Source organism: Vulpes lagopus, chromosome 15, assembly GCF_018345385.1.
Source record: "Vulpes lagopus strain Blue_001 chromosome 15, ASM1834538v1, whole genome shotgun sequence".
In the NCBI taxonomy this organism is placed as follows: domain Eukaryota; kingdom Metazoa; phylum Chordata; class Mammalia; order Carnivora; family Canidae; genus Vulpes; species Vulpes lagopus.
Window position 1 is genome coordinate 17436436 of NC_054838.1, and position 19416 is coordinate 17455851.

Consider the following 19416-nt stretch of genomic DNA (forward strand, 5'->3'; position numbering starts at 1 on the left):
CAGTGGTTTAGTGCTGCTTCAGCCCAGGGCCTGATCCTAGAGACCTGGGATCGAGTCCCATGTCAGGCTTCCTGCATGGAACCTGCTTCTCCCTCTGCCTGTGTCTCTGCCTCTCTCTCTCTCTCTCTCTCTCTTTGTGTTTCTCATGAATAAATAAAATCTTTAAAAAAAAGAGAGAGAGAGACTTTGTTCATTTTCTTGCTTCATAGTATTCCATTGAATGAACACCCAGAAATTTGTTTATGCATTTTCTAGTTGGCAGACATTTGGGTTATTTCCAGTTTCATGCTAGTGTGACTACAGCTATTATGAACATTCTTGTACATGTCTTTCAGTGAACAATGTATTCATTTCTCTTGGATATATACCTAGAAGTGGGTAGGCACATTTTTGTTTTAGTAAGTTATGCCCAACAGTTCTCCCTAGTGGTTGTATCAAGGGCGTTTTGACTTTAGCCTGAGGAAGACTGGGAGTGGTGTGCTGAAATTTATATTTTAGTCTGGCAGCCACTGTGAAAGACACACTGAAGGTAGATGAGGCTGTAGACGGGGATACCAGTCTGAGCAACAGACCAAGTGAGGGTTCATGAGGCCCTGAGCTCTGAAAAGATCTCAGGAGCTCATGGAGGGAGAGGATAGCATTTAGAGATGATAAGAAGGTAGAGTTAACAAGATTGTTTGGATGTTGTAGGGAAAGAATGGAATTCAGGATGACTGCCAGATCTCTGACGTGGTGTTGGCAGAATGGTGGTGCCCTTTTCTGAGAGAGGGAGCACTTGGGAAGGGGCAGGTTTGAGGAAGAAGAGAAGCTCTGTTTTGAACATCTTGAATCTAAGGGACCTGTGTGAGATCAAGGTGGAGGTATCCAGTAGGCAATTGGATACATGGAACTGAAGCTCTGGGGAGAGATCCACGCTGGAGATTTCTATCATGGAAACAAGGGAATGCGTGAACCATCAGAGAGGGGGTGTAGAAAGAGGATCCCAAGAAGATGACTGAGAAGGCATTTCCTGAGAGGTAGGAGGAAAACCAGGAGCTGGCCTGGTATTAGGAAAATCCAGGGGAGGGAGAGTTTCCAAAAAGAGTTTCCAAAGTCTGTTGAGGAGTCAAAAAAAATGGGCATCGAAAGGTGTCCAGTGAATGCAGAGTTTAACCTAGCTGTCCATGGTGCCAAGGCACCTGGGGCCTTCTGCCTCCGCAGTCTCTGTGGTGCCAGAAGCCCACATCAGTGTGATGGGGCCGACTGGGCTCTCTTTCCCCTCACTTCTTTTTCACTGGCTTCTCAGCCTGAGGCAAGGGAGAGAGAGAGAGAGGGAAAGGAAGATTCAGCCTCACTCAGTCCAGGGACCATGTCTGTGGCCTCTCAGAGAAGTTTGGTGGGGACCTCCGCTGGACAATAGAGGGCAGACAACAGCTAGTACAAGGCCCACCAAGTCCCTCCCGACATTGGAACACTGAAAACTTTGACATTTGAACACAAATTTCCCCTGGAGCCTTTCCCCTATGGAAATTTCCAGTTGTAAACCATACTGACTTTAATCTGAAGTGTCAGAAAGGTTGCCCAGGAGTCTGGGAGCCAACCAGCTGAAAGCACATTTGTATGGAAGTCAGGGCAAACAAAATAGGATTCAGAACATTTTTTGAGATTTCTGCCAGTGGTGAACTTTTCCAGGAAACATGACAAAAACTGACCCTCTTAGGCAAAAAAGCACTGGGTCTTATCATAATTAATTTGTATTACTGAAACATAAACTTGGGGGAAATGGTGAAGGGAAAGATCAGCACATTTATTTCTTATTTCTTTACCAGGCACAAGGGGCTGGAGGAGGCTCCCGTAGAGTTTAATGAGCAGCTTTATGTATTTATATGCTTTGACTGGAGCTAAAGAGGTCTGTGCCACACAATGGGTAGTTTCCAGTTGGATTTTAAAAGAAAATAACTTTGATCATTTCAAAAGCAATGAAGCCTGATACAGCACAGAGAAAAGAAAGCGGTAATTTATGGCTACCATTAAGGACACAAAGACAAAGGCGGAGGGAACGTTTCACTAAGTGAAGATTTACAAATGTGTAAAAACCATCCTTATGACTAGAAATAGCTGAGTGTCTCTGTCAGTACTAAACAAAAGGGGATAGGAGGGAGAGGGAAAAAGACAGAAAAAGGGATGCAACCTGCCTGCCTTCACTGGGGATGAAAAGGTCAAAAGAAAAACAACCACAGAAAAGTTATTTTCTCAGATTCTCCATCAGGCAGCAGCACTAGCAATGAAGGCCCAAAGAGGCATTCTTTGCCGAGGCCCTTGGGCATGGGAAAGACCAGGGCAACAGATGGGGCTGTGGGGATGGTGGGGGCTGTGCTACAAAGGGGGCGCTCTGGGAAGGGGATGGATCCTAGGAAGACATGTTCTTATGCTTGAGCTAGGTGGGATTTTTTTATGTTTATTTTTTTCTGATTGCCAAAGGGGTATGTGTGTGTGTGTGTGTGTTTGTATTCATAGATAGATAGATAATTCATATATATTCATTATTAAATTTTCTCCTGTATAAATATATATACATGCATATATACATGTATGTATGTATGTATGTGTATGTATGCATAGGAGAAAATGTAATAAATAAAGAGACGCTCTGATTAAAACCCCTCAGTGTGATGTTTAACAACAGCATCTCAGAATTGTTACTACATTTGTTCCTCAAGTGCTCCATGCCAAGTGTAGTGGGCTCCATCATCGCTGGCAAGGGGAGGTATGCACATGTTCCCTTTTAAGGACTAGCTTGTTGGAAAGCCAGCTGATAGGTGCTGTCTGTATTTGCAGCTGGTCAGACCTGATGTTTATGAGTTCAGGTGGTCATAGATACCACCTGCGACCCAGGCAAAATTTGTGCTGGCTCTTGTCCCTGGTGGCTCACCTTTGACCTCTAGCCCCTTTTCCCTTCACCTTTTAGGCTGTTCTCTAGATATATTTAATTAGAGTCCTGGGAGATGAACATTTCCTGCTGTGATTGAGAGGAACAGTCTAAGCATGTGGGGCGGTGGGGACAGGTGGGCCGCTGCTTGGGCTGGGGATCACAGAAGGCCTGGGTTGGACGGCATGGAGAAAGGTGCAGAGTGCACGTCAAGGTGAGCAGCAAGCTGATGTCCTCTCCCCTGGGTCTCCTGAGGGCCAGAAGTACGTGGAATTACTCTCACTCCAACCACGGTACCGTCCCAAGTGGCTTTAGACATCTGGGACCATAGGACACTTTCTGGGAGCCTCCTATTTCAGGCCAGAGTGTACTTGCCTCACAAGAGGGACTGGGTCAAGTTGTAGGACACTGCGAGCAGGCAGAGCAGGAGCACGAGGCTCTGGGGGCTGCAGCCGGCAGCGGCGCGGGCGCCGCAGGTTTGGTGCCGCCGCCCTGGGGACGCGGCCCCGCCCGGCCAGGCTGACAGCCGCCCTCCAGCCACCGCCCCGCGCCCGGAGGGGAGGGGGCGGCCGGGAGGGGCGGCACTGCCCCCCGCACCCCGCCCCGGCCCGGGGAGGACCGTGTGAAAATGAGGCCGGGGCTGGGGGCCGGGCGGGGCCGGGCCGGGGGGGTCAGAGCGCGGCGGGCAGGGCGCCCGCACACACCTCCCGGAGCCGCCGCCTCGCTCGCCGCCTCCGCCCGCAGCCGCTGCGCCATCCATGGGGGTCGTGGGCCGCGGCTGCCCCGGGACGGCCTGGGCGCTGCCGCCGCTGCTGCTGCTGCTGCTGCTGCCGCCGCCGCCGCCGACCGCCGCCGTCCCGCGCCGCAGCGGCCGCGCCCCGGGGCCGCCGGAGGGTGAGTGCCCGCACCTCCCGGGGCTCGGCACGCACCTGGGGCTGCGGGAGCTTGGCGGCGGGAGCCCGCGGCCCCGGCCCCCCGGGGCCTCACCGCCCGCCAGGCCAAGGCGCCACCGCCGCTCGCGCCAGAGGCCCGGGGCCTGCGGGCGCAGCCGGCTTCGGACCCGGGGCCGATGACAGTTGCGGTCCGCGAAGGTCGCCTGCTGGTCGGACTCCCGCCCGCTGGGAAGGACGGAGGGCACCGGGCGCGGGGCCAGCTCCTCATCGGCGTGGATGGGGAAACTGAGGGTCGCGGCAGCTTCCCCTCCTTCCCTGGGGCCGGGAAGCTCCGTGCGCTCCAGGCTGGGCTCCAGAGCTCCCTGCGAAGCGGGCGCGGGGTGGGGGCCGGGAACGTCGTGGGCAACGCACCGGGCTTCCCCGGCGGCCGCAGATGCCAACTCTGGACGTTCTGCGCTGCCTGCGCTCGCAGTGTTTTCAGTTAACATCCTGCAGTGGTGTCAGCCCAGGAAATACTTAAACCAAGGCCGACTTCCAGGTGGAGAGGGTGGGCAGAGGTTGATGGGTGCTCGCTTTGCACCATCTGAGAGCACAGCGCGGTGCGCTCAGAGCCCAGGGCAGGCTTTCCCCCTCCCAAACCCCAAACCTTGAGAAAGCGGACACTGCTTCGTTTTCAGCATTTTGGGTTTTTTGTTTGTTGGTTTGTTTGTTTGTTTTGCCAACCTTTGTCTTTTCCTTCAATAGGCATTTATTACTGGCTGCTCATGTGCCAGGCACTGTGCTCGACATCAAGGACACAGAGTCTGTAACCAAGACACCATCTAGAGGGGAGGACAGGCAGGAAAGCAGTGACAGTCCTGTATAATATACACTATGAAAGGAGATAAAGGGATCCCTGGGTGGCGCAGCGGTTTGGCGCCTGCCTTTGGCCCAGGGCGCGATCCTGGAGACCCGGGATCGAGATAAATATGGGAGCAGGTTGTGGGGGACACCCCCTACACTGGGGGATCATGATAGGCTTCCTGGAGGTGGTAGATTGGGGCTGAGTCTTTTAGGCGAGTGGAAAGGGTGTGTGGGCGAGTAGTCTAGTGAGCAGAAACAGGCTGTGCCTGGAAGCAGGAGCCTGGAAGTGGCACAGTTTGTCCCAGGGGCTTCTCAGGAGTTTAGCTGAGGAGGAGAGAGTTGGGGTGGGCTGATGGGACATGAGGCTAGAAGAGGGCGGAAGCCAGATCATGAAGGGCTCGGGGCACCATACCAGGAGCTTGCTGCGCTCTTTTGCAGATGTGGACGAGTGTGCCCAAGGACTAGATGACTGTCACACCAATGCCATCTGTCAGAATACACTCACCTCCTACAAGTGCTCCTGCAAGCCTGGCTACCAAGGGGAGGGCAGGCAGTGTGAGGGTAAGTGGCTTGGGGACTGGTGGTAAATGAGCCAGGCAGGTGAAGCTTCTCACCCCCTTAGCTCTTGCAGTGGCCACTCATGTTGGTAAAAGTGCTGCTCTACTACCCCCCCAGCTCATACCACCTACCTTCTGAACTACATTCCAGACCTTTAACGCACTAGGAACACCAGGTCTTCCCTAGAGCTGATCATAGCTTCTCTAGAAGCTGAAATGTTCTTTCATCTAGCTTGTGAAAAGGAAAAGAGGTGTTTTACTATTTTTGGTCCCATTCAGTTGGGGGCAGAAAGTCAACAACCATATTGATCAGGAGAGCCATGCCAGCCAGAAAAGGACTGATCATGCACCTTCCTGGGGCAATTTACACCCTTGCCCTGGAGTCTGAGTGCAGGAGTCCTGCCCTCCCCTGCTGGCTTTATTTTGGAGGCTCCATCTTGCTCATGGCTTTGGGCTGTTTGGCATTGTGACCTTCTAAGCTTTAGAAGCTATACCAAGGGCCTGTCTCACTTGGAGCTGCATGTTCACCCTAGAAAGATGTGCAGAGGGATATTTTAAGCCCTTAGAATTCTAGATCAGTAGAGCCTCTAGTCTGGACTCTGCCATCTTGTGTTCTGGGCCAGTGTCACGAACACTGAAATCCAGAACTGGGCAAAGACTGAGCACTCATAGGAGAAGGAGATTCCTGGGGATGGAATCATGGCATATTGGAGCTGGCAGGGCCCTTCAGGGAGCTCTGAGCCATTCCCATCCCTCAGATGTGAGACACTGAGGTAGGGGAATTGGGAAGGGGACTTGTGGCCATAATCACACAGCTAACCTGCAGGTTGAAGAAAGTCAGGATTTACCCTAGCTCTGTCCCTGGACCCATATCTCTTGTATTCACTCAACCTCCTGGTGTCCTTCTTTGGTGGGTGAGAAATCCTGTTACTTATACTTTCCTTTGTGCACAAGGTGAAAAATTTGCTTCTCCTATCAGAGGAAGTGTACTTCTGGTCAGGTTCATAGCAGATGGGGCGGTAGTCCATCCTTAAAGTCTTTGTGTTTCTCTAAGATCATGTTCTTCCAGAGACAGATAACCACCTTTCCCTCTCTCTGTCTTATTACACCATGGGAGGCCAAAAGGCTGCCTCTCCCTGAAACATTCTTTGCAGATTCCTCTGTACCATTTCCTCACTGTATTAAATATTCTACTTAAAGTACTGGAATTCACACGTTGGCACTCTGCTTGGGGAAAAAAAATTGTTTACTTTTTCACTGATTTTCTAGTCACTGTATACTCTCTGGGAGTGGGAGGGGAGCAGACACTATGCCAAGGTTTCTTTGAGGTAGAGGACATACTTAGTAAGAGACGTAGAATGACAGGTGGCAAGAATTTCCTTATTCTTAGTTGTTGGGCTTGACATTAGGGCACATGAAATTGAATCGCTGACAATTTTTCATTGAAAAGTCAACTATTTAGTTTAAAATAACTAATGATTGACCAGAGTTGCTGCTTTTATGTATCTAAATTGGCGTTAAAATAATAATATTGGGCAGCCCGGGTGGCTCAGTGGTTTAGCACCGCCTTCAGCCCAGGACCTGATCCGGGAGACTCAGGATCGAGTCCCATATCAGGCTCCCTGCATGGAGCCTGCTTCTCCCTCTGCCTGTGTCTCTGCCTCTCTCTTGCTCTCTCTGTGTCTCTCATGAATAAAGTCTCTCATGAATAAATAAATAACATCTTTAAAAATAATAATAATAATAAAATAATTACATTTATTGTTATTATGAAAAGTCAAACATTATAGAAAATGTATGAAACAAAATTAAAGACCCTCTTATCCCTTTATCCACAGGTAATCACTGTTAGCAGGGAGCATATATTCTTTGTAGTGTCATTTAAAACTAAAACTCCAGAGGGATATGATCTTTTACATACTTGTAGTATTTTTGAATACCTATAAAGTTAGTGAGTAAGGATGTCCCTCTTTAGTCTGGATTTCTTGATGCAAGAGTCGAGAAGCAGAAACTTTCTTTCAAAAAGGAAAAGGAGAGAAAATGAAGATTGCAAGGATTCCAAGATGTAGATATTTAAAGATGTAATTCTTTTATGGGTGTTCCTTCGCTTAATGGTTTAAACCTCTTGAGTCCAACCCATGGTATCATGTATGTTGTGATTTTTGTCAGCTTCACTGTTACTGTTTAAGTATAAGGATGGGAACTGGGTTTGCCTAGAGTGACCAGAATTTTATCCTCTATAAAGTTTCTTCTGCCAAAATGTTGGAGAAATGAAAATATGGGCCCTGATAAGTATTTTGAAAATAATATGATTCCAAGGTGGCTTTGAATAAATGAAGTTTTATTCTAAATTATTTTTTTTAATTTTAATTTTTATTTATTTATGATAGAGAGAGAGAGAGAGAGAGGCAGAGACACAGGCAGAGGGAGAGGCAGGCTCCATGCACCGGGAGCCCGACATGGGATTTGATCCCGGTCTCCAGGATCTCGCCCTGGGCCAAAGGCAGGCGCCAAACCGCTGCGCCACCCAGGGATCCCTATTCTAAATTATTTTTGTTTATATCTCAGATTTTGGGGATGGGGGTATTTCAGTGGTCAGTGATCATTATATGGTTCTTTTCTATTTAGAGAACTGAATGAATCAAATTTAACAAGAATGAATCTAAACTTGGCCTTTTAATTAAGGAGCTGTATTTTTGTGGGTTTTTTTCTGTTTTTATAAATTCTTAAAAAGATTATTTATTTATTTATTTATTTGAGAGAGAGAGAGAGAGCACAAGTGGGGGGGGGCAGGAGGAGAGAGAGAAGCAGACTCCCCATTGAGCAGGCAGTCTGATGTGAGAGTCTGTCCCACGACCCTGGGATCACGACCTGAGCCGAAGGCAGATGCTTAACCGACTGGGCCACCCAGGCACCCAGAGCTGTGTTTTCTAAAAGCGCATTTTATTTTGGAGTGATTTTAAATTTCAGGAAAGTTGCCAAACTAATGCAGAATTCACATATGCCCTTCAATTATCTTACCCTGACGTTAACAACTTATATAACCATAGTACAATATCAAAACCAGGAAATTAACCTATTAACATCGGCACAGTACTTCTAACTAAACTATAGATTCAGATTTCACCAATTTTTTCTTTTTCTTTTTTTTTAAAATTTTTATTTATTTATGATAGTCACAGAGAGAGAGAGAGAGGCAGAGACACAGGCAGAGGGAGAAGCAGGCTCCATGCACCGGGAGCCCGACGTGGGATTCGATCCCGGGTCTCCAGGATCGTGCCCTGGGCCAAAGGCAGGCGCTAAACCGCTGCGCCACCCAGGGATCCCCTCACCAGTTTTTTCTTAATGTTCTCCCTTCTCCCCACCACTTCCCAGGCCATTCCAATTCAGAGTCCCACATAACATTTAGTTGTTGTGTCTCCTCTGTCTCCTCCAATCTGTGACGGTTCCTGTCCTTCCTAGTTTTTCATGACTTGGACACTTTGGATGAATACAGCTGAGTTCTTTTGTTTGCCTTATGTTTTTTTCATAATAAGAATTGATACAGTAGGAATTGGCACAATAAGAGAATGTCGTATGTTTTCTCACGATAAAATTAAGACTATGTATTGTAGTAATACAAAAAGTAAAGATTTTGACAAGGCTACCATAGAGGTGCTGTGTGCTTTTTAGCACATTTCATGGTGGGAGAGGCACATGACATTAATATGCCCCATTACTGGTGAAATTAACTTTGATCATCTAGTTGAGATGGTGCATCCTGGATTTCTCCACTGCAAAGTTACTATTTTTCCCTTTTGCAATAAACACACATCTTAGGGCAGATAATTTGTCTATGCTAATATCCTGTTCCTTCTCAAGTCTTTACCCACTGATTTGAGCATCCAACTGTGGATCTTGCCTGTAACAGTTATTACTATGATATAATAACTGATAATTTGATATACATTTTTTAACTGAGATTCTTCTGTAAGGAAGATATTTTGCTTCTCCCCTGTTTATTTATGCATTGATTTATGTATTTATGCCAGAATGAACTCATGGGTATTTAATTATTTGTATAGTAATTTGTTTTGAGCTCAAATTATTCCAGCTTTAGCCATTGGGAGCTCCTTCAGATTATTTCCTGTGGCCTTTTGACATGGTCTCATCCTTTTTTGAGAGGATGAGACCTCATATTGTTTTCTCGTACCATAAGATGTCACAGACACATCTTGTATTTTCCCTTCCTCTGCCCTGGAACCAACCATTTCTACAAGGAGCTCTGGTTCCTTTGATTGGAATATAGTGCATAGAAACCAAAGTCTGGATGCTTGGTGTTCTCATTGTTACTGGGATGTCATTGTTCTTAGGCTTTCTCAGTACACAGACCTAGGAAACATATGTATGTATCCTAACCCACACATATACATTTATCTATATTTAGTCCATATATATATGTATTTGTACATATATTAAAAACAATGACTTTACACTGATGTTTTGGATTCCAAAGCAATGCCACAAGAGTTACTCAGTCTGTCTCTTTGCTTATTCATAACTTCTTTCTCCAACGGTGAGAAAGGTGGCTCTCATTATCTGTGATATAGTTAGTTACCTGTTTGTTCAATCCAAGTATACACATAAATAATTTACAAAGCTACTAATCCATAGTCTTGCAAGTAAAACAGATTTACTAATTAGTATCTGTATATAGCTGTTTTTATTTTCAGCCGTACAACATTTAGTCAAGATGTTTCCAAAGTTACTTGGCTAATACTTTTTCCTACATTTCCCTCAATGTGGTTCTTATTCATTTGTTATACAGCTAAGTTGATTTGTTTCTCTTTGTATCCCATTTTTATTTGTTCCCCCCCACCTCTGTACACTGGTTGACTGTATGTATGTACATATATACATATATATGTATGTACATAAAAATGTATGTCCTTATGTATGTCTGTATGTATTCATGCATATATCACTATGGTTCCAAGAGTCAAAACTATAAAAATGGCATACTCAGAGGGAGTAATACTCCCTCTCCCTATTTCTGTTCCCCTGTTTCACATTCCTCGTTTTTCATCCTTTTCCCATGCACCATGGATCACCAAACTCTCTAATTTCTGGTTTATCCTTCATGCCTCCTAGATTTCTTTTGCAGATTAATGGGTCTTGTCTTTCTTTCTTTCTTTCTTTCTTTCTTTCTTTCTTTCTTTCTTTCTTTCTTTCAGATGAGAGAGAAAGAGAGAGAACAAGCATGAATGGTGGGGCGCAGGGCCGAGGGAGAGGGAAAGAGAGAATCTTAAGCAGGCTCCATGCTTCGTATGGAGCCTGATGTGGGACTTCATCTTCTAACTCTAAAATCATGACCTGAGGGCAGCCCCGGTGGTGCAGCGGTTTGGCGCCACCTGCAGCCCAGGGCATGATCCTGGAGACCCTGGATCGAGTCCCACGTCAGGCTCTCTGCATGGAGCCTGCTTCTCCCTCTGCCTGTGTCTTTGCCTCTCTCTCTCTCTGCATCTCTATGAATAAATAAATAAAATAAAATCTTTAAAAAAATAAAATAAAATCATGACCTGAACTGAAATCAAGAGTCAGATGCTTAACTTACTGAGACACCCTGGTGCCCTGATAAATGTGTATTTTCTTTTTAACTACTTAAGTGAATTCTAACCATAAAATTGACCAATTCAAACTAAGTGTACAAATCAATGATTTTGAGTAAATTAACTGAGTCAGTCGTGCAACTATCACATAATATAGTTTTCAAACATATTCCTTATCTCAGTAAGATCCCCCATTCCCAGCCCCAGCTTTGGACAACCACTAGTCTACTTCCTCTCTCTACAGATTTGCCTTTTCTGGATATTTCATATAAATAGAATCATATAATATGTGGTATTTTGCTTTTGGCTTCCTTCACCTAGCATGTTTTTGAGATTCATCCATGTTGTAGCCTGTACTGGCATTTTATTCCTTTTTACTGTTGACTAGTATTCTATTGTATGGATATGCCATATTTTGTTTATCCATTCACGAATTGATGGATGATATGTGGGTTGTTTCTACTTTTGGGCTATCATATATAATGTTGCTATGAACATTTACCTGCAAGTCTTTGTGTGGATATAATTTTTCATTTCTCTTACATATATACTTAGAAGTATATAGACATTTCTAGATTGCATGTGAAATTTATGTTTAACCTTTTAAGAAACTGCTACACTGTTTCCAAAGTGGTTATGCTATCTTACATTACCATCAGCAAGGTATGAGGGTTCCCATTTCTCCACATCCTCATCAACATTTGTTTTTCTCTTCTCTTTTTTTTTAAATATATGTATTTTAGATTATTCTTATTTTTTTAAAAATTTTTTTATTTATCTATGATAGTCATCAGAGAGAGAGAGAGAGAGGCAGCGACATAGGCAGAGGGAGAAGCAGGCTCCATGCACTGGGAGCCCGACGTGGGATTCGATCCTGGGTCTCCAGGATCGCCTGGCAAGGCAGGGCCAAACCGCTGCGCCACCCAGGGATCCCTCTTCTCTTTTTTATTTTTATTTTTTATTTATTTTTAAAAATTCTCCATCAACTCTTTGTTTTTTCTTTTTTAAGATTTTATTTATTTATTCAGGAGAGACACACAGAGAGAGGCAGAGACACAGGCAGAGGGAGAAGCAGGCCCCATGCAAGGAGCCTGACGCGAGACTCCATCCCGGGTCTCCAGGATCACGCCCCGGGCCAAAGGCAGGTGCTAAACTGTTGAGCCACCCAGAGATCCTTGTTTTTCTCTTTTTTAAAATCAAAACTGTTCTAGTGAGTGTGAAATGGTATCACACTGTGGTTTTAATTTGAATTCCAATAATAATTAACAATACTGACAATTTTTCATATGCTTATTACCCATTTGTATATCATCTTTGGTGAAATGTCTATTCAAATCATTTGCCCATTCTGAAATTGGGTTGTTTGTGTTATTATTGCTGTGATAATTCTTTGTAAGTCCTTTACAAGGTACGTGATTTGCAAATATTAAAGTTTTGAATTTTTTATAAACTCCAACTTATTAATTTAAAAATTTATGACTTGTGTGTTTGGTGTTATAGCTAAGAAATCTTTACCTAATCCAACATCTCAGATTTTTCTCATAAAAGCTTTGTTTTTTCTTAAAAGTTTTATAGTTTTAGCTCTTACATTTAGGTCCCTGATCTATTTTGAGTTGATTTTTGTGTAGGTGTGAGGTCTAAATTCATCTTTTTGCATATGGATATTCAGTTGTCTCAGCACTATTTATTGAAAAGACTATCATTTCTCCCAATAAATTGCCTTAGCATTCTTGTCGATAATTAAGTGAGCATAAATATAATGGTTTATTTCTAGACTCTCTGTCCTGTTCCATTGATGTATGTTTTTCTTTATGCCTGTACCACACTGTCTTGATAACTGTAGCTTTTTGTTAAGTGAAAGTCCTCCAAATCAAAGGAAAGTTCTACTTTTTCAATATTGTTTTGATTCTTCTGAGTCTTTTGCATTTCTGTATACATTTTAGGATAAGCTTGTCAAGTCTACCAAAAAGCATGCTAGAATGGGTATATTTTTCATATTCCCTTATTTTTTTTACATGATAACAAACTACAGATAATCTTGGATTTTGAGTATTTTAATTAATTAATTAATTAATTTTAAAAAAGATTTTATTTATTTATTCATGATAGACAGAGACAGAGAGGCAGAGACACAGGCAGAGGGAGAAGCAGGCTCCATGCAGGGAGCCCGGACATGGGACTCGATCCCCGGACTCCAGGGTCACGCCCTGGGACAAAGGCAGGTGCTAAACCACTGAGCCACCCAGGGATCCCCCTGATTATTTTAATTTAGTAGTATATCCTAGAAATCACCCCAAATCAGTTCATTGATATCTTTCTCATTCTTTTTTTTTTTTTTTTCAACAGCTGCATGGCACTTCATTGAATAGTTCTTCAACTACTTTCCTATATATGGGCACTTAGTCTGTTTCTAGTATTTTGTGATTACAAACAATACTGCAGTGAATAACCTTGTGCAGAATATTTTTCCTATTGTTGGAGCTGTATCTTCAGGGTAGATTCCTAGAAGCAGGATGACTGATTAGAAGTTAAATATGTATATCTCCATCCTAAAGAAATGGCCCCAGTCTGGCTTTTACTTCTCTTTTATTCTTCAGATATTGATGAATGTGAAAATGAACTCAACGGAGGCTGTGTCCATGACTGTTTGAATATTCCAGGCAATTATCGCTGCACTTGTTTTGATGGCTTCATGTTGGCTCATGATGGTCATAATTGTCTTGGTAAGGAAAATGGTTGGAAATGGCAGATCTCCTTCACCTACCCTCTGGCACCCCACCCTTTTGTTTCCTTTGATGAAAACATACTTATTAAAACAAAAAGGGGATCAGAGACTTGTGTTTTCTGGCCCCCTAGAAATCACATTCCCTGATAGAAAACCAGGTAAAGTGTTTTAGTTTTTATGATCATTCATGATATCATTTCTCCATTAGTCTAAGGAGATGGACATCATTGTTGTTACTTATTTCTAGCATTGACTTGTCACCTTCAAGATGTCTGATCTTGTGTTAAAAGACTTATAACAGTTTCTTTAATGGTGTGAGTATCTCTATCCTAGAATTAGGTAAAACTCCTTATTCTGAAAATTCCAAATGTGAGACTATTCTAAATGTATGATTGGATCTCAGCCAGGTAACCTCACCCCCTTTTTTCTTAAGAGAAAAGTTCAAACAGAAAACTTCCATTAACATCCTCCTATTATTCCCCAAAACAGAAACATCTGTTGGAGTTTTAGTCTCTGAATTAGGGGCTGCAAAGGACATTGTTTATGTTGGTTGCTTATGCCAGGAATAAAACAGAATTCAGAAACAGCCAACAATTGGATGAGGCTGAGTATTGAATCATCTTAGAGGATGCAGCACACCTGGCAGACAGGTATCTGTGGTCTGTTTGCATTTTAAGGCTGGTGCTACCAGTTGTACAGGAGGACATCATGGGAGACAGAGGGCATCAGGGTCCCTTAACCCTTTAAGTGGTTAACTTGCTGATGTCTGCTTGGCTGACCAAGGAGTAACTTCAGCCAGACCCTGACACGGGGACAGCTACTGAGATGCCCACTATAGTACGGCGGAGTGGCTGCTTGATTAAATGCTTTGAGATCAGCATAAAGTCACTAGATAAGAATAGATGGAACTTGTTTTTTGAGTGGTGGAGAAGGATACTTTCCCATCTGGGAATCAACCCTTGTATGGCGTTTATCCCACTTCAGTGTCACCTAGAACCCCGTCTTGATAGAGATCCTGTCCCTTCCTGTTTGCACACTGCATGAGAGGTCAGTCTTTGTGTCAGAACACTTGGCTTTCCAAGCCTGCAGCTGTCAGGAAGATTTGATTGAGGGCTGAGGGCTCACTAACCCCTTTGCAGACTGTCTAGGGCAGTCAGGACCATGAAAAGACACTAGAGAGACAATCCTGATAATAGCAGTCAATTGAGATTAATTAAAAACTCAAAAACAAAAACACTCACAAAAAATCCCAATAAAGTTATTTTCAGTGTGTAATTTTTGGGGAAGCATGCAGTGTGTTTTGGGGGCTTTGTTCTGTTTTTACCATTTTCTGGGGGGAAATTTCACATTTCCTTTTGACTTGCCAAGAGTGGCATTTTGGGGAATTTATGTCTACTGGCAGATCCAGTCATCATAGTTGTGCTTAAACTCCAGGCTGTGCCTGGGGAACGTGTGAGCTTCCTAAGAGCAAGAGACTAAACCATCCAGGGTTTAAAGACCTGGGCCAGGTTTGGGTTAGGTGGTTCTAAGTAAAGGCCAGCTCAGAAATCCTGAGGCCCAGAGTCTTTTCTTCCCTTGGCTGTTTACACAGATATTTCAGCATACTATCTCCATTTCCTGTCCTTGGGGTCTCTTTGTGGCCTTGGTAGCAAGCTTGTGCCCAGCAGAAATATACTGAGTATCTGCAGGGATAAAGATCTTTTAAAGGAAGCCATGAGCAAATGAAGTGGTATAGTAAGAAAAGCAGGACCAGCAGACAGTAATTTCTGTGCCATTTAGACTCGAGAGGGCTGAAGCATTTTGTGATAAGGAAGTTCAGAGCCAAAACTTTTCAGGAGCAGCACTTTCCTGCATTCTCTGGGTTGACCATTGACCACTCCTTCGCCTTTTATCACACGTTAGCCACAAATATATTAGCCAGAATTTACACAGTACAAATACCACTTAACTCTGGCACCAGACCCAGAGTCTTCCAAGATCCTGAAGGCCTATGAGCCTGAAAAATGAAATGCAGCTCTTTCACATAGCTCACCTGTCTGAATTCAGTTTCTATTTATTGAGTGTCTAGGAGTACTTCCTAGCTATTCAGTGTTGTGGCAGTGGTTCTCAGCTCTGGCTGTACATTAGAATTATTCAAGAAGTTTAAAATAACACCATTGCCTAGGTCTCATCCAAGAATAATTAGATCAATGTCTCAGGAGGTGGAGTCCAGGCATCTGGGTGCTAACATGCTGTTGGAATTGAGAACCACTGTCTTGTAGTCTGAAGAAACTCTTCAAGTGAATGATAACCTCTTTGTGCATGTGCATGTGAACACACACACTTTTATGTTAATCCAGTCAGAGTACATTACCCAACTCAATGACACATTTCTAATGGCTTTGGAGAAAGGAATAGTAGGTTAAATGCAGGGTAGGTGGGTGGCAGCTCAGAGGGGAGTATACCTTTACTCAAAACCAATTCATGGGCAACCCGGGTGGCTCAGTGGTTTAGTGCCGCCTTCGGCCCAGGGCCTGATCCTGGAGGCCCCAGGATCCAGTCCCATGTCAGGCTCCCTGCATGGAGCCTGCTTCTCCCTCTGCCTGTGTCTCTGCTTCTCTCTCTCTCTTTCTCTCTCTCTCTTTGTCTCTCATGAATAAATAAATAAAATCTTAAAACAAAAACAAAAACAAAAACAATCCAGGATTTGGAGTGCAGGGAAACAGATCTCTCCTGCTCACCATGAGTCCTCACCATGGAACACCTTAGCCAGATGTGTTCCAGTGTGGCTTATCCTTTGGAATGTGCTCTCTTTACTCTTTGGCATAGAGAAGGGCAAGTTTGTTAGGCTTGAGGGGATGGCTTGAGTCCCATCAGTTTAGAAAGACATCTGCCTGGTAGTGTGGGAGGATGCATGACTGTAAGATCTGAAGCTTGAAACCAGATAACAGATATTTAAATGTGAATTTTCTTGTTATGGATGTGCCCAGAAGCTAGTGATAGGCACATGGGAAATCAGGCTGGAGAAATAAATGGCTTTTATTAATTTTTTTAGATTTAATTTCTTTATTTGAGAGAGAGAGAGAGAATGAGCACAAGTGAGCAGGGGGAGGAGCAGAGGGCAAGGGAGAAGCAGATTCCATGCTGAGCACAGAGCCTGATGTGGAGCTTGATCCCTCAACTCTGAGATCATGACCTGAGCTAAAATCAAGAGTCAGATGCTTAACCGACTGAGCCACCTAGGAGCCCCAAAATAAATAGTCGCTAAACCGCTGCGCCACCCAGGGATCCCTAGTTTTTATACCAGCCTTCTCCTTGAGCCTTTGTCATATCTGAGATTTTTCTGGAAGTTTCATCTGCTTTGGCTCTGGTGATGCTATGCTCTCCTGCTTTTTTGTTCATGCATTGAACAATTAATGTACACCTGCAGTGTCCAGGGCTGTGCTAAATACAACAAAAATCTCTGTCCTTAAGAAGTCAGCAGTCTAGTAGAGATGGATAAGTGAAAGCTATGAGGTGTCAAAAGGTACAAATTAAAAAAAGATTTGAGAATATGATGTGTTAAGTGTATTGATGGAGCTGTGCACAGAGTAATGTATGACACAGTGGCAGGAAGGTCCCTTAACTCTACCCTGGGAGGTGGTGGAAGGTAGTTGGAGGAGGACTCACTGCCTTTCTGTCTTTCATGGCTCCTTCTCTGGGGCTTCTGGTATCTCCTCTCACTCCTCCTGCCCCTGGCATTCTCCTGACTTCTACCTCTGGCTGTGTGCTCACTGCAGCCCTTCTCTTCCTTCCCTCTCCTGCCTTTGGCTTCCTCACTGACACCCACTTTCAGGCCACCAAAAGTAAACAGCATTCAGAGGTGGCTTTACAACACCAGATTCAGGTTTCCCACTGCCTCCTGGACCAAGGGCTGACTATCAGCATCTCACATACACCACCTCCCTACCATGGTTGGGTCCAAGCACATCTCCACCCTCACTTCCCCACCCAGCTCTGGTCTTCATGTTTCTCGGCCCCCCCATCCAATGCTCATGTGGATCTCCACCCTGCAGGCACCTTGCCCACAGTCCTCTTCTATTTCTTCCTTCCTAGGCACCCCCTGGCCAAGCCCCAGGTCTTGTCCCAACTGAGGCTATTTGAGGTACACCTGTGAAGCCAGACTCCCAGGCTTTTGATTCTTTTCCTTCCTTGTGTCCTACCCTTGGCTACCACCTTCTTCCCAACTCAAGGGTCCAACCATGTTACTCATGCTGCAATGGTTTTCAGCTGCCTCTCAAATCAAGGTGTAACTTCTTTGCCTGGTATTCAAGGTCCCTCCATGGTGTGACTCAATCTATTCCCAGCTTCATCTCCTGGAACTTACCTACATGTACCTGTGCTCCAGCTCCATTGAATGGCCACCCTTATCTGGGCATACTCCATGCTCCCCAGCACCTGCACTATGCTCATGCCCTTTCTTTTGCCTAGAATCCGTTCTCCTGATTTAGAACTGAAGACATCCTGTAGGGCCCATCTTTCATCAGCTTTTCCATAAAATCCATCCTGATACCGCACAACCAGGTAACCTCTTTTTCCTCTGTGCCACCTTTTGCTATCTCTTACAATTACTTGTACGTTTGTCTCTTTCCCTCTGCTGAGGGACATGCTCCTAGAGCAGAAGAATTTGATCCTACTCATTTGTGTTTTACTGTCTCCTCCAGCCCCATACTTTGGAAATAGAAGGTGTTCTATAAATATTTACTGAATTGACTTTCTTGTGTTCGTGTGGGAGGCCTGGTTAAGGGATCTTGAGATCTCTGCAGTCTGGGGTCCCTGCTGACTTCCGTTCTGTGAGTTTCTGTGATGCAGAGAAGGAAGAGGGACCTCATCTCTGCTTAGCAGGTGTTCCTGAGCTGCCGGGAGGGGAGGGCATTTGAAAAAGTCACAAAAGCAAAGGCTAATCCTCCTCTCCCTCCAGATGTGGACGAGTGCCTGGAGAACAATGGTGGCTGCCAGCACACCTGTGTAAACGTCATGGGGAGCTACGAGTGCCGCTGCAAGGAGGGATTTTTCCTGAGTGACAATCAGCACACATGCATTCACCGCTTGGAAGGTGCCTCTGCTCTGCTGTGGGGAGGGGAGCAAGAGGGACAGAGGGGAAGGGGCTGGGGAGGGTCACCTCTAGGGACCTTCCCTACCTTCTGTGATTTTTGAGGGGAAGCACAGAGTATGGAAGATCTGGAGGCCTGAGAATGAGTCCAGACCCTGCTACTGGGCAGTTTTACCTTCCTCACCTGGCAAAATAAGTGGGTTGGGCCGGGTGAGCTCTAAGGTCTCTTCAAACGCTCACATTCCTGATTCTAATCTTTAAATAGAAAACATTTCAAACATGACTAGATGTTTCAGGTGAAATGTAATGGACAATCTGCCAAGTTTTTCAGAAAAGGTGCTGCAAACCACAGCACCAAGTGTGAGCCTGCTCTGGGCTCTGGGTAGGTAGGGAGGGGCTGGAGTCTTTTTTATCGGGACTTACAGACCCAGATCTGGCCTTCCCAAAATGTGTTTCCCATTTTTGAACTCTGAGCCTCTTTGGTTCCAGTGCAGAGGGACCCCTTCCCTAGATGTGGGTTTCCTATGTTCTGGTTTCCCCGTGCCACAGCTTCCTGTTCCTTCGAGAATTTGTAGACAACTCTGCTGGTGGCCTCCCTTTTGTTCTCTTTGCTTTGGGTCTATACCTTTCTTATTCCTCTATTAGTTCAGTGGATTCTCAGCAGGGGGAGAGGCATTAAGAACACGTGGCCATTAGAAACGACAAATACCCACCATTTGCTTCGAGGTGGATGGAACTGGAGGGTAGTATGCTGAGTTAAATAAGTCAATTGGAGAAGGACAAACATTATGTGGTCTCATTCATTTGGGGAACATTAATAATAGTGAAAGG

The 19416-nt window shown here is 44.8% G+C and overlaps 1 protein-coding gene across 11 annotated transcripts in view; it reads left to right on the top strand.

Annotated features, from left to right (window-relative positions):
* The first annotated feature begins 808 nt into the window (after positions 1-808).
* SCUBE2 (signal peptide, CUB domain and EGF like domain containing 2) overlaps positions 809-19416 on the top strand; it is a 68625-nt gene continuing 50017 nt past the window's right edge. For 3 of the 11 annotated variants that reach the window (XM_041730395.1, XM_041730398.1, XM_041730404.1), the window contains exons 1-4: positions 3355-3802; positions 5083-5205; positions 13387-13512; positions 18454-18588. In XM_041730395.1, coding sequence (XP_041586329.1) covers positions 3667-3802; positions 5083-5205; positions 13387-13512; positions 18454-18588 — 520 coding nt within the window. In that variant the 5' untranslated portion in view covers positions 3355-3666. Of the gene's footprint in view, positions 1017-3354; positions 3803-5082; positions 5206-13386; positions 13513-14054; positions 14165-17988; positions 18057-18453; positions 18589-19416 lie in introns of those variants that run through there. The other 8 variants (XR_005983939.1, XM_041730396.1, XM_041730405.1 and 5 more) reach the window with 6 other exon arrangements.